Source organism: Drosophila suzukii, chromosome X, assembly GCF_043229965.1.
Source record: "Drosophila suzukii chromosome X, CBGP_Dsuzu_IsoJpt1.0, whole genome shotgun sequence".
Taxonomy (NCBI): domain Eukaryota; kingdom Metazoa; phylum Arthropoda; class Insecta; order Diptera; family Drosophilidae; genus Drosophila; species Drosophila suzukii.
In genome coordinates this window covers 23,489,658-23,503,627 of record NC_092084.1, presented here as the reverse complement: position 1 = coordinate 23,503,627, position 13,970 = coordinate 23,489,658, and the positions used below count along the sequence as shown (strand labels likewise).

At 49.1% G+C, this 13,970-nt stretch overlaps 5 protein-coding genes across 5 annotated transcripts; 3 read left to right on the top strand and 2 right to left on the bottom strand.

Moving 5' to 3' along the window:
- Window positions 1-545: 545 nt before the first annotated feature.
- Window positions 546-3,429, bottom strand: Mcm3 (minichromosome maintenance 3). Its single transcript, XM_036821110.3, has 3 exons — window positions 1,908-3,429; window positions 1,616-1,849; window positions 546-1,554 (listed from the first exon to the last, which is right to left on the bottom strand). Exons 1-3 carry the CDS (start codon window positions 3,264-3,266, stop codon window positions 688-690), a joined length of 2,460 nt encoding a protein of 819 aa, XP_036677005.2. The 5' UTR covers window positions 3,267-3,429; the 3' UTR covers window positions 546-687.
- Window positions 3,430-4,038: 609 nt separating this feature from the next.
- Window positions 4,039-7,978, top strand: Rnp4F (RNA-binding protein 4F). The gene is made up of 8 exons (XM_017067709.4): window positions 4,039-4,356; window positions 4,424-4,968; window positions 5,042-5,217; window positions 5,274-6,218; window positions 6,277-6,762; window positions 6,821-6,941; window positions 7,002-7,104; window positions 7,167-7,978. Exons 1-8 carry the CDS (start codon window positions 4,339-4,341, stop codon window positions 7,509-7,511), a joined length of 2,739 nt encoding a protein of 912 aa, XP_016923198.2. The 5' UTR covers window positions 4,039-4,338; the 3' UTR covers window positions 7,512-7,978.
- Window positions 7,961-9,411, bottom strand: Sas10 (UTP3 small subunit processome component Sas10). The gene has a single exon (XM_017067710.4). The coding sequence runs from the start codon at window positions 9,313-9,315 to the stop codon at window positions 8,020-8,022; it is 1,296 nt and encodes a 431-aa protein (XP_016923199.2). The 5' UTR covers window positions 9,316-9,411; the 3' UTR covers window positions 7,961-8,019.
- Window positions 9,412-9,472: 61 nt separating this feature from the next.
- On the top strand, window positions 9,473-13,952 carry LOC108004777 (uncharacterized). The gene is made up of 9 exons (XM_017067826.4): window positions 9,473-9,699; window positions 9,755-10,534; window positions 10,593-10,694; window positions 10,756-10,932; window positions 10,990-11,469; window positions 11,527-11,649; window positions 11,712-11,797; window positions 11,863-12,402; window positions 12,467-13,952. Exons 1-9 carry the CDS (start codon window positions 9,550-9,552, stop codon window positions 13,107-13,109), a joined length of 3,081 nt encoding a protein of 1,026 aa, XP_016923315.2. The 5' UTR covers window positions 9,473-9,549; the 3' UTR covers window positions 13,110-13,952.
- On the top strand, window positions 13,119-13,406 carry LOC139353362 (uncharacterized). Its single transcript, XM_070997307.1, has one exon. It carries the CDS (start codon window positions 13,119-13,121, stop codon window positions 13,404-13,406), a length of 288 nt encoding a protein of 95 aa, XP_070853408.1.
- Window positions 13,953-13,970: the final 18 nt, after the last annotated feature.

Genomic DNA, 13,970 nt, shown 5'->3' with positions numbered 1-13,970 from the left:
CGGAAACTATGAGAGTTACAATACTCGGATTAGGCACGCAGATTCCTGAGATTCCTGCGCAGCGCAAGTTTGTTTCAGCACAGTGCCACGCCCACTCTAACGCCCACAAACCGCCCAAAACTGTGGCTCCTACAGTTTTGATGCTAGAATAAAAATTTTAACTGAAATGTATTGTTCTCATCAATACCTATCGATTGACCCAAAAAAAAGTTTGCCACGCCCACTTTAACGCCCACAAACCGCGAAAACCTGTGACGCCCACAATTTTCATGCTAGATAAAAAATTTTAACTGAAATGTATTGGTCTCGTCGATACCTATCGATTGATCCAAAAAAAATTTGCCACGCCCACTCTAACGCCCATAACGCTTAAATCTGTATACCGCCGGTAGGTGGCGCATTTTAATCTCGCTTTGCTGCTTGCATATCTCCATATAGCTGAGTAACGGGTATCTGATAGTCGAGGTACTCGACTATAGCGTTCTTCCTTGTTTTGTATATATTTGTTGGGGAAACTATCATTTTCTTTAAAATTAAACAAATGATTTGCAATAGGAGTGCCAAAATGTTTATTATCATATAAATATAAACAAAAAATACAACTTAACTGGTACATGAACGTTATAATAGATAATAGATGCAATAATTTGATGGACATGGTGAGAGCGCCGTCGGTGGAATGTGAGATTAGATGAGAAAGACAATGTCGTCGGCCACCATGATCTGGTTGTCCTCGGTCATGCGATGGACGGCGGCCTCGATCTCGCCACCGGTGAATGGCTCCTGGTTGCCATCGTTGATGGCCGTGGTGATCCTGGCCAGCGGTAGGCTCTGTTCGCGTGCCTCGCGGAACAGCCTCTGCAGATTGTTCTTGAACTCGCCCAGCCGTGGATCGCTGATTGAGGCTGGCTCTGCCGGCGGTGTGGCAGCCACCGACTGCTCCTCACTGGAGGTGACCAACTGGGAGGAGGCTGCAGAGCGAGCGGGCAACGATCGGCGGGTCTCGCGGCGCGTCAAATCCCCAGCATCCGGCTGAGGTGTCTCAATATCCTCCTCATCGCTATCCGCACCAACAGGCACAGTACGTGTGCGTTTCGAGCGACGCGATGGGGATCGCTGGCTTGCCTGATCGTTGCCGTCCTCCTCCTCGGATCCACTGTTCCGGCGACGTTTGCTGCCGCGCTCCTTCTCCAGCACCTTCTTGAAGTAGGCGAACTGCACCAACTCAATGGCTGCATGGGCATCATCGATGGTAACGGACTTGGACATGCGTGCCCTGGCATGGGCGGTGGATAAACGGATCAGGGTCTCCAAAGTACGGGCCGTAATCGGCTGGGTGCGAGCCACATCGGTTTCCACGGCCTCCTGGGAGCGCAGGCGCGAATACTCATTGGCAATCGCCTCGCAAGCCTGCTCACCCAATTTGGGCTTCATGCACTTGGCAATGTGGATGTACTTGCGCATGAACTCCACGGACAAGATCTTCTCGTGACGCTGACGCGATTTGCCATGCAACAGGGCATCGTATTTCTCGTAGACCTCGGTGTCCTTTTTCTGTAAAAGCAATTTATAGTTAAATATTGTCACATGTTATAAACAGTGAGCCCAAACCCACCTCATCGCTGCTGGAGACAAAGGACAATGAGTCCGCATAGGAGCTGCCCATGGACAGGGGTTCACCGTCGGCCTCCTTGGGATTGCGATAGCGATGCATGCGCACCACATGGTCCGAGATCATCTGGTCCACATCGCTGTCAATCACGTCCAGCATCACGAAGAGCAGATCGAAACGGGAAAGCAGCGAATCCTGCAGTCCAATATTCTCCATGGGCGTTTTGTATTGATCGTACTATAAACGGATATTTAATTAATAAGGAATTCTCCAGAAAATTAGCCTGTAAACTCACCCTTCCGTACACCGGATTGGCGGCAGCCAAAACGGAGCATCGAGCATTGAGCGAGGCATGAATGCCCGCCTTGGAAATGGTCACTCGGCCCTGTTCCATCACCTCGTGGATGGCTGTGCGATCGATATCGCTCATCTTGTCGAACTCATCGATGCAGACGACGCCGCGATCGGCCAGGACCATGGCACCCGCCTCTAGACGCCGCTCCCCGGTCTCCTGATCGGTGGTAACCGCCGCCGTCAGACCCACTCCACTGGAACCGCGTCCCGTGGTCGGGATGGCCCGCGGAGCTGTGTTCAAAACGTAGCGCAGCAACTGTGACTTGGCCACCGAGGGATCACCGATGAGCAGGATATTGATATCGCCACGCAGGCGTGTGCCATTCGGCAGGATCTTCTCCACGCCGCCGAGCAGCAGGCACAGGATTGCCTGCTTCACATACGTGTGTCCATGAATGGATGGAGCCAGACTCTTGCTAAGCAGCTCGAAGATATCGTTGTTCTTGGCCAGCTTCTTGCACAGCATGATGTCCTCGCGTGAGATGTCCAGATTGCTTTCCTTGCTCAGCAGTGATATGTTGTTGGCCAGCAGAACGGTGCGGAAGGTGCCAGAGGTGTAGCCACCCCGTTTGCCCGGCAAACAGCGGTAGCTTCCAACGATTTGTACCCGGTCGCCGGGTTTGCAGCGATCCACTAAATCATCGTCGCAAACGATGTCCACAGAACGGGGCAATTGACCCGCCGGAGCCTTCTCAGGCATCTCCTGAATGGTCAGCGTCTGGTGATCCTTGTAAACGGACAAACCGTATTCGGTTTCCAACAGATTGCCATCCTCGTCCTTGGTGGGATAAGCGGCACCGGAGGGCACAGCCTCGAAGGACGTGAGATCGGTGTACTTGCGCTCCATGACTTTGCGGGTATTTGGACAATAGTGGACACTGCGCACCACCTTGGGCCGGATCAGGGAGACCTTGGTGACAATGCCCTCCACGCAGACCATGTTGCCCAGATACATGGAGGTCAGAGAGCGCGGCGTCACATGCCGATTGCCAAAGCAGCCCTCGAAGCCGACGAACAGATCCTCGTGCATCTTGGCATAGCTGGGATCCACCGTCGAGGCGTACTCCTTGAGGGCCCGCCCGAAGGCCAGCTGCTCATCCGCCGCATTGCCCAGGAGGCCCAGGGCGCGCTGCGGATTCTTGCGCTTCAGATCGTTGACATTGACGATGAGGCGCTTGCTCTTCTCCGCGATCATGTCCTTGACGTGGCCGGCATAGATGCCCTGATCCTCCTCATCGTCCAGGAAGTCCACATACTCGCGCTGGATGTCCTTAATGAACTGCTCCCCGTCGTGGGCCATTGTTTTGTGTGATTTGTTGGGTACTTCGCGGGATATACACTATATAACCAGCTTCGAACCGTTCGGTAGCGCAAATTAAACACAAATGCAAACAAATCGGGAGAATAAATTGCACGCCGTATGCGAGGCTTTTTTGGCGGGAATGCAAGTGCAGTGTGACCAGGCGGTGTGCACTGCATTACTAGCAGCCAATGATATTTCCAGGGCTGACGAAATTATCAATCGAAGTATGAGCACTCTGCATAAACAGATAATTAAAAAGTTAAGTAGTGGAATCAATTAATTTTTAAATTTTCTTGCTATTTGGGTAGCAAATCAAATAATCTAAAATGCAGAATTGTTTAGAAAATTAGATCTATGATCCCCATGTTCCAAATTCCACCACTCCACTTTTGTTGTCTCGGCTAACATAGAGAGGACACCCTCCTAGCATACTGAAATCTACGCAAAAGTACGTTCACACGCGAATGTTAGGAGGGTGTCTCGGCTAACGCTACCATTTCGTGTCGGTGTTTTTGGTATTTTTCATGGTATATATCAACGGTATTTCGAAAACGGTCCCACGCAAATATTAAAAGGGTGTATCGGCTAGCATAGCGAGGACACCCTCTTAACATTCAAATGAGAAATTCAACTCTTTTGCATGTCAGGCGGGTGTCTCCGCTAGGTTAGCAACGGCACGCATTTTAGTGTGACCATTTTTTGACTGTTTTGTTATCGATGTTTGCCATTCGATAAACGATACAGCTAGAGCAACAAAGCCAAAGTGTCAGCACTGGCTGGAAACTCGAAACTGTCACCTGAAAACTAGCTCAACTCGCATTACACTCAATTCAAATGGTGGAAAAAGGAGACTTGCAGAAAATCCCAAGAATTTTTTCTTTTTAAAGAGAAGGGCAGTGCTCGATAGAAATTGCAAGTGAAAAAAATTTAAAGTTTCGAAAACCGCGATATTTGTTTCGCCAACCCTGCAGTGGGGGTCTTGTTTTTTTGTTTTGTACCCGTTTTCATTCGCAAACGAAAAGATTCCTAAAGAAAATTGAAGAGTTAACCAGGTAAAAGAGCTAGGAACATGGACGGCGACAAGCAGGTGAGCAGTGGAGACTTGGGTGCAATCCCTAGATTCCCTAACCACATGGTTTGATCAAACATTGCAGCTGGAAAAGCAGCTGGAGCAAGAGCTGGACGACATGCCGGCGCAGGATTTGGACGACGACGATACCTACGATGAGTACGATCTGATAGTGATCCCCGACCAGGCCAAGACCTCGCCAAAGAAGGAGACGGCGGCGGCCGAGGAGGATGAGGAGGAGGAGGAGATCCAGGAAGTCGAGGACGACGACGACGACGACGACGATGAGGATGAGGAGGAGGAGGAGGAAGATGCTCCGCAAAGAGTCGTGACAAAACTGGGGCTGCGCTGCACTTGGCCAGATCCCGTCGCCAGCGAGGATTTGACCACCATTGAGTTGATCTCCTCGGACGATGAGCCGTCCATGGAGGAGGAGCCAGCTGGCAACCGTTCCCCTTCCTCCTCCAACAGCAGCGATGTGGTGGGCGTAATCGAGGACTCCGACAGCGAGCTCTCCAGCGACAGTGACGGACCCGGTGGAACCAACCAGCTGGAGCAATCCTACGAGGATCTAATGGCGCAGCCCAACAAGCACTTCGCCCAACTGGTCGCCATCAGCGAAATAGCTTTGTAAGTGGGGAAGGGAAATCTTATATCTATAGAAAAACACCTAATTCAATGATTTACCCTATCTTTCCCCTAGCAAACTAAACGACCTGGAGAAGATCGAGTCATCGGTGCTGACCCTACAAAATCTGGCCACTGTGCCGGCTCATATTTGGCTAAAGTATCTCAAGGCCCGCCTGGTGGTCACCCAGACGCCCGACGAGCGCAAGGAATTCGAGGAAAAGTGCGCCAAAGCACTGAGCTTCTACTACAGTAAGTCAAAGAACGCCTCCTAAATCAAAAAACCCACTAATAACATTACTTTACAGACATACCGCTCTCCGAATTCATTGTAAACTACCTGGTGGACCAGGGAAATGTTGAGAATCATGTGCTCTGGGCCAAACTGCTGGCCGACTACCACGTGGAGCGTCCAGACTTTGGCGACAAGCTGCGCCAGGTGCTGTCCACCATCACCGACGAAAAGGAGGCCGCCGCATTTGAGGAAGTCCTGCAGAAGCACTGCGTCAGCTGGAAATGCGGCAAGGAACAGCGCCAGGTCATCAAAGCCATCGTGGACGACTATAAGCGTTATCTGGACGATATGAAGACGCAGCACAGTGACTGGGATTGGACCAAGGTACTCAAGCAGCATGTGGCCGAGGCGCAGGTGGTGTTCTCCGAGGAAGACCTCAAGAATGCGGTGATCCGCTTCTTCTTTGAACGCACTGTGTCCAAGTTTCCCATAGCCGATATCCTGTGGCTCACCTACATCGAGTTCGTCCAGGGCGAAGGCGGCACTGCCGAGGAGGATGAGGAGGAAAACGCCGAATTGGCGGCCAAGAGACTAAGCCGCTTGGGCAAGGGCTTCTTGCGCTGCAACGCACTGGAGTTGGCCAGGCGCGGCGTACGCAGTCGTCCCAGTGTGCGGCTGAATCACAAATACCTGGATCTAATGGAACGCGCCGACTTCGAGCAGACCGCAGTGGACGAACAGATCCGCACAATACTGCAGCGCATAGTGCCCGATATGACGATGACGGTGGAGCTGCATCTGGACTATTTGGCCTATCGTGTGCGCAACACCAATGCCGGCGACGAAGAGCAGGCCGCCAGTCTGCGTGCCGCCTTCAACAGCGTCTGGGAAGAGCTCTCCTCGCTGTATGGCGACAAGGCAGACACTCGCTATGAGGTTCTGCAGCTGTGGGCCCAGGTGGAGTACACACACCTGGCCAGTCCGGTCAATGGATCGCACATTTGGCGCCAGATAATGGGTGAGTAGGCTTTGCTGCCCGTCTTAAAAACATTGTATTCAAATCATTCTTTCCTTAGGCTATCCTGGCAGCTCGCAGCGCGGCTCCCTTTGGCTGGGTTATGCCCAGATGGAAAGCGAGTACAATGCTGGCCAGGGCACTCGCGATATTCTCCGGGAGGCCATTTCACAGCCCACCCTGGAGGATGGCATACTGGTGATGGAGCTCTATCGTCGCTATGAACGCTGCTATGGCACCTGTGAGTCTATTGCGGCCTGTCAGGCCATGGAAATGCCAGGTGATAGGCCGCGTCCGCGCATCAAAGTCCAGCAGGTATATCCTCGCCAGCAGCAGCAGCCACCACAGAATCGGGAGCCATTGAATCGCGAGCAGCGTCGCCGCCAGGCGCATGAGCAACAACAGCCGCCGCTGGGCAAGAAGAGGGCTCTGCCCAAATCCGCATCTCGTACTGAATCCCCAGAAGGCTCACAGCCACCATCTAAGGCCAGGCTCGCCGAGAATCCGACTGCTGCAGAGGCAAAGGAATCTAACTTTAAGTATTCGCGTGAGTCGCAACGGTTAGCCACAAGTTTCATCCACTTAAGGCATTTTTATTTTTGCAGCCAATTTGGAGATCAACAAGATCTTTGTGAGGAACCTGCATCCCGCCTGCACCAAAGAGGAGTTGCATGGGCTATTCTCGCCCTTTGGCAACATCAAAGATGTGCGCCTGGTGCACAAGCAGTAAGTGGAGGGGTTTTAAGTCAAGGATTTCAAAGCTAATACTTATGTTTTCTGGACCAGGAACAAGCAGTTCAAGGGCATTGCCTACGTGGAGTTCGAGAAGCCAGGAGAGGCTCAACGAGCAGTGGCAGGATGCGATGGTCAACTGCTGAGGGGCATGAATGTGAGTGGGACTCTCCCTTATTTTATTCAAAGCTAGAATGATAAACTTAATTTTTTTTGCAGATTTCCGTGGCCATATCCAACCCACCACCGAGGGGCTCCACCTCTGATGCTCCAAAGCCCAGTGTGGCGCCCAAGAGACGCGTGCCCACCTCGCTGATACCCACGACTTTGGTGCGCCAAGAGGTGGCCGCCAAGAAGCGTCGCCTGGAGCAGGTCACTTTGGAGCGCGACGGCGACGGCGACGAGGCCACTACGTCATCGACTCCAGCTGCCGCCGACGAGTCCACTGAGCCAGAGGCCAATGGTAAACCAACCATCCCCGTGGAGGAAAAGAAGGAGGAAGAAGAGCCAGCCGCTGCGCCAAAGTCAAACGATGACTTCCGCAAGCTATTTCTTAAGGATTAGAGTGTAATCCCATCTGGCTGAGCCAGGGAGCCAGCAGCTAGGAGCTAGGAGCCAGCCAAATGTTAGGCCCAGCGATTAGTTTGTATTTAACGACGAATATTCGGAAATTACATTTGTAAGACTTTAGGCAGCCGAAACTGAACCAAAAGGTAAATTTAATGTACAAATTGAAACAGACAGACGTAAGACAACGGTTTGTTCGATCCGTAATTGGTTTTAAATGTTAACCAAGTAAAACAAATGCAGAATAAAACGTACATCTCAAAATGTTGCCGAAAAAAAAACAAGAAAATACATATGAATATAAGTCAGTTTTATAAATGTTAGCCCTCTAGTTGAGAAATCCTTATATCTGTGAATCCTGGAAATCCAGAAAATGCCACTACTTGTCGTTCCACAAAGACGATTTTAAAAAGTACCCGAAACCGAAATAAATGTACAAAAAAACGTGAGTTGATTAAAACAAAGGTTGTTTTTAATGATTTTTAATAGATAAGTGCTAATTGAACTAGGTGCGGAACTTGACGCTCTTGGTGACGGAGGCCTTGATGCCGGACATCTCGCCGCCGTACCGCTGGAGTTCCTTGCGCACTGTGCGCACGGCTCCCTTGCGCCGGATGAGGGCCTTTCGGTATTTGCCGCGGTGCTTGACGCGCGGATTGCGCAGCTCCTTCTTGCGGTGCGGAGTGAGGCCCTTGTTCTTGGCCATCTGGTAGGTGATGCCACGTCGCGCCAGCTCTTCGTCCTCCTCATCCTCCTCCTCCGCCTCCTCATCGTCTGGCGCCTCTGCCTGGCTCTGATCCTTCTCCTCCTCCTTATCATCATCATCGGAGCTCTGTTCGGCCTGCTCGCCATTGCTGTACTTGTTCAGGATCTGCAGCTTGGCCTTGCGCTGTGCCACATCCAGCACCGTAAAGGCATCGCCATCCTGGATCCTCTCCAGCAGCGCCTCCAACTGTGGGCGTATGTACTCCTCGTAGCGCGGCGTTAGCTGCTCCACCAGCTGCTTGATCTGCACCAGCCGCTTGACCACCGGATGGAACTTGACGCTACTGCGGCGTGCCTTGAGCAGCAGATAAAAGGCCACATTGGAGCAATAGGTGGAGAGCACGGTGTGGTAAAGGCTGGCGTACTTGAGAGCCGGCACCATAGGGACATTGTGGTTCCTAACGTAGTTAAGAACTGGTGTGATGAGATCCTTGACCTCGTTCAGATGCTTCTGAAAGTCCTGTGTGAGGCCAATGAACTCGGGCGAGTCCTTCTGCAGCAGCTGCCGGCGTTCGCGGGCTGTCAAACCGGTCAGATCGGTGGTCACCTTGGTGACTTCGCCCTCCTCCACCTCGTCGTCATCGTCACTGCTTCCGTCGGCCGCTTGGACATCGTCCAGCTGGAAATCGGCCTCGCTGAGCCGTTTGGCCAGACGCAACTGTATCTTCTTGGCCTCCTCCTCCTCGGCGCGGGCCTCCTCCTCCTCCTGGGCATTGTAGCTGCTGTAGTCCTGGTCCACGAAGTCCGTGTTGTAGTAGGTGCTGCGCTTGCTGCCCCAGTCCATGGTGTTGGGCAGATCACGGTCATCGTCCTCGGCGCCCTCGATGTCACTGTCCCGCATCAGCTCGGCCACATCATCCTGCTCCTGATCCTCCTCATCGTCGTCATCATCGCTGAAAGCCAGGACTTCCTGGACGGGATCTTGCTGCTGTCGCTTTTTGCGCTGCTTGCGCAGATCCTCCAGAATCTCGCGCTCCTCCGCATCATACTCCTGCTCGGAGCCGGTTAGCTCGTAGTCGTCGCCCTCGCTGTCCATTTTCTGGCCGGGATTTGATTGCCTTTTTCAACAATTAAAACTTAAAATTTAAACGCAACACGTGCATAAACAAACGCAGACGAAATATCGATAACATATCGATAAGTTTAAGCCATCTAAGTTTGGTCATCTCTAATTTTCAGTTATTTCGCCAGCGTTGCCTGACCAAAGAACCGCGGCACTTAAAATTACAGTTGCTTTTAGGAAGAAAACTTCCAAACAAAAATTCCCAGAATGAGAGGGCGCAGCATGATGGGAACTCTAAAATTGCAGATCAAAACATTAATGATCCAAAATCAAGTATCCCAAATACCCAGAATACAACAAAAGATGGCTGCAATGAATTCGCGTGCAAATATTGACCAAAAGAAGCTTATAAATCCGGTGAGACTGTTTTAATTAAGGTAATATCATCAAATAGCAATAGTTTCCCTTTAAGATTCCTCCCGAACCCAACGAGCGTGATTCGGCGAAGCCATGTGACCACGGAAAGCCCACTGAAAAGCCAGATAAATCGAAAGATGTTTCACATCAGGATTCCCAGGGTCCTAAGCCACGTGACCAGAAAAAGTCCACCCCGGGGTTAGCCCCAACTAATACCCATTTTCAGATAAGCCCTGAAAATCCTAAAATTGAACCTGTAGATCTCTTACATCAGGATCCTCAAGATTCTAAACCATCCGACCAGCACAAGCCCAATATGGCCTTAACTGAAGCATCCCCAGCTTATTCACAGCTTCAGTTGCACGCTGTAAAGCCTAAAGATGAGCCTGTAGATCTTTCACATCAGGATTATCAAGATCCTATGCCATGTAACCAGGAAAAGCTCACGCCGGGGTTAACTGAAGAATACCCAGCTATTCCGCATTATAAGATAGATCCTGATAAACCTATAGATCTTTCCCATCCGGATCCTAATACTCATTTTCAGATGGCCCCTGAAAACCTTAAAGATGAACCTCTAGATCTCTCACATCAGGATACTCCACCAAAGGATTTAGCTAAATCATCCCCAGCTAAGCGCTGTTTTCAGATGGTCCTCGATTTCCCCACAGATGAACCTCTAGATCTTTCACTTAAAAATTCTCAAGATCCTAAGCCATGTGACCATGTGGTCCCTGAAAAGCCTCAAGATAATCCTCTAGATCTTTCGCATCCAAAACGTCACAACGTGGAACAGCTTAAGAAGCCGTATTTAGCTTCAAGAAACTTTAAACCGGTGAGTAATCCTAAGAACACATTTATTTTGATTATCCACCAACTATTTTCCTTATCAGCTGGGCCCGCCGCCTGAGCCTCATCTATTTTCTATGTCCACCTCAAAACGGGCGCTTATAAATTTGTGGAAGGCATTTACTGAGGAGAAACCTATTCGCCAGGTGAGTTTTCATAAGATTATGTCAGCCAGGGCTTTAAAATATTTAAAATTCACTGTTTCAGTCGATCTCTAATGATCTAAGCGATCCCGGCCCTGCGGCCTCGCATTCCAACAACTTTAAGTCCCAGGATAGTAACATAAAAATTGATCCTGTAGATCATGTACTTCCTGTATCCACCCTAAAACTGGAAAATATAACTTCGTGGCAAGCATTTGCTGATGAAAAGCCCATTAGCCAGGTGAGTTTTAATAAGATCATGTCAGCCAAAGCCAAATATTTAATATCCGTTTTTCAGCCCGACACTGATGATGCGTTAATTGATCTCCTAAGCGATCCCGGTTGTCCGTCCTCAAACTCCAGCTACCCGAAATACCAGGATGGTAGCAAGAAATTGCGTTTTCCTTGCTTGCGGACGCTTGATCTGTCTCCGAAGAAGGACGTCCACCCAGAAGCCAGTCTTAGTACCTTGGCTACTGAGCAAATTCCCGACAGCAAGGAGGACTACATGAGGCAGTGGCTCTTGGCCGTGACTGAATCAAGCTTGTCGGAGGATCAGAATCCCAAGGAATCTGAAGCAGAGCTAAAGCCTCTCATTGAATTGCCTGATAGCGACGACGAGGAGTTGGCCGATGGGACAAATCCCTTTGCCAATGATATGACAAATGCACAGGAACTTCCAAAACTCGAGGTCCTAAGTGCTGAACAGGCGGAGGAGCGAATGGATGACTATATACAGCGATTGCGGTTCCGCGTGGCAATTCCAGAAGGATGTTTGGTTGGTTTAAGTTTGCCATGTACAAGTAATTTAGTTAATGTTTCTATGCCTAAACAGACGGATGACATATCTAGGGTGGACAGACCCAGTGATGCCGTCGTCTTGGGCAAGAAGCTGCCTCCCATGCGTCTGCTGGACAACTGCAAGGAAAAGGATTTCATCGTGATCTCCGTGTGCAAAGTAAGTGAAGCTAAAAACACTTGGAATTCAATTTGTAACTTGTATTTCCCCTCTATCCCCAGGTGTATAGCCCCTTTCAGTTTTGGTTCCATTTCGTAAACCAGACGCACGACACCGATATGCTGGAGGGAATGACCAGAGACATGAAGTGAGTCCATGCGGATATCCATCTGATATCCAGTCAATAATAATTTTTTGTTCTTGCACCCGCAGCACGTTTTATAATTATGAGAATAACCCCAAGTACGGCATTCCCGTATCGAGTTACTACCTGAAAGCCGGCTATATTTGCGCTGCAAAACACCGAACCGGGTGGCGACGGGCCAGAATATTGATCACACCGCCAAAAGATGCCGAATGGGTATCCATTTACTATGTGGATTATGCATCGGCAGCTGAAATATCGCCGGATGATTTGAAATTCTTGCCCCAGTGCTTTGCGGATACACCGGCACTGGCTGCCCGGGGCACTCTCTCGCACATCCATCCATTGGACATTCACTGGCCACAGGATAGTACGCAGCAATTCCGGCGCTTGGTGTTCAGGAGGCACGTGCACGCCCACGTCATCGAATTGGATGCGGAGGAGGGCATACTCTTTATGCGGCTCTCGCAGAACAAAGACTTTGAGTTCTCGATCAACAAAAAGCTAGTTGATGCCAAGCTGGCTGGGGAGAGCCAACATTACACACAGCGGCTCATCGATTACAATTGCGGAAGAAGACTTCGTTACCTCCGAGAACGATTACCCAGGTGGGAGTTGGATACTGTCCTATATAATATACCCTTTACCAACCTTACTTCCCTGTTTTTATAGCTTTGAAATTCTGGAGGCGCGATTGATTCCCCTCAAGGACGAAGAGTTTGAAATGGAGTTCGATGATATCATATATGCTCCCTCCTTCTACAAACATTACCAGCTGCCCAAGCTGCCGAATCCCTTTCGTGCTGGCCTCCTGGAAGCGCTGGCCGCTTGGATGCCCGGCTATCGAAAGGATCAGGAGCACTGGTGCCGGATTTACAGGAAGGCCGATCAAAAAATAAGGGAGAAAGCGTTGGAAAGACAGAAGACGGCTCTTGAGAGGTATGATAAGTTTTGTGCTAAGATCGACGAAGAAGAAAGGCAAATTCTTCGGAAGAACCTTATGCATCCGAAGACCAAAAGAGAGTTCATGCTGTACCTTCAACTAAGGGCTGAAGAGGGTCCAAAGGAAGAGCACACAAATCCTGTAGAGCAAACGGCTCAAGTAAATCCAGCTGAGCATGGAGTGGAAAAAAATCCACAAGACCAAAGTGAGAAAAAGGTTACAACACAGCAAGTTGAGAAAGATCCAGAAGACCAAAAGGAGGAAAAGTACAAAGATCTGCAAGCGGAGGAAAGCGAACCAGAAGACCAAAAGACTGAAGACTTAAAGGATCTTGCACAGAACAAAAAGGAAGAACATAATGCGAAAAATTAAAAAGGAGAAATGGAGTCACCGGAGCAGGCAGCCCAAAAACATCCTGGGCTGAAAGAGGATGAGCATCAAAAAGAGGTAGTGGAGTCCAAGGCGGAAGTAGAGCAAAGAGATCCCAAAGAGAAAAACGAGGAAATACAGTCAAAGGAAGAAATTGACCCAATGGATCCAGAAGAGAAAAAAATGGAACCTCCAACAGAGTCCAAGGAAGACCAACAAAATCCAGAAAAAAAATATGAGAAAATACAGTCAGAAGAGCAAAGAAATAAAAATATTACAGAGAAAGTGGACTCCAAGTAGGAAGTATACAAAAGAGATCCTGAAGAGAAAGTAGATGAAGACGCAAATAATGAACAAACCCAGCAGGATCCAGAAAAGGAAAATCAGTTCAAAGAAAGGAAGTACAGCCAATAGAGCAAGAAGAGAAAATAGAAGAACTATCAAAAGATTAAAAACAGTTACAGATCAAAGATGCCTTTAAACATTCATTGTCTTCCGCATGTTACTTGTGAAGCCGATCCCTAAAATCGCACATTTTTTAAATGCCTCTACCCCTCTATATTGAATTTTACCCACTACCATTTCAACTTGACAAACTTTCCTTAATTACCAATATGTTTTTGTTAATCTTAATGCAGACTTTGAAAATTAATTTAGTCACTTAAGTTTATGTTTAACAATACAATATATTTTTTGTATTCAAAATCAGTCATATTTAAAGTATGAAAGTTACTTGTTTCTTTAATTATATTTTTTGAACAAATATGTATTTACTTTCGAAATCCATACATACATTATTTTTTAAATAAGTTTTATTTATCAAAAATAAAGTAAAAATCAAATATTTTCTTGCCTTGTCGACTA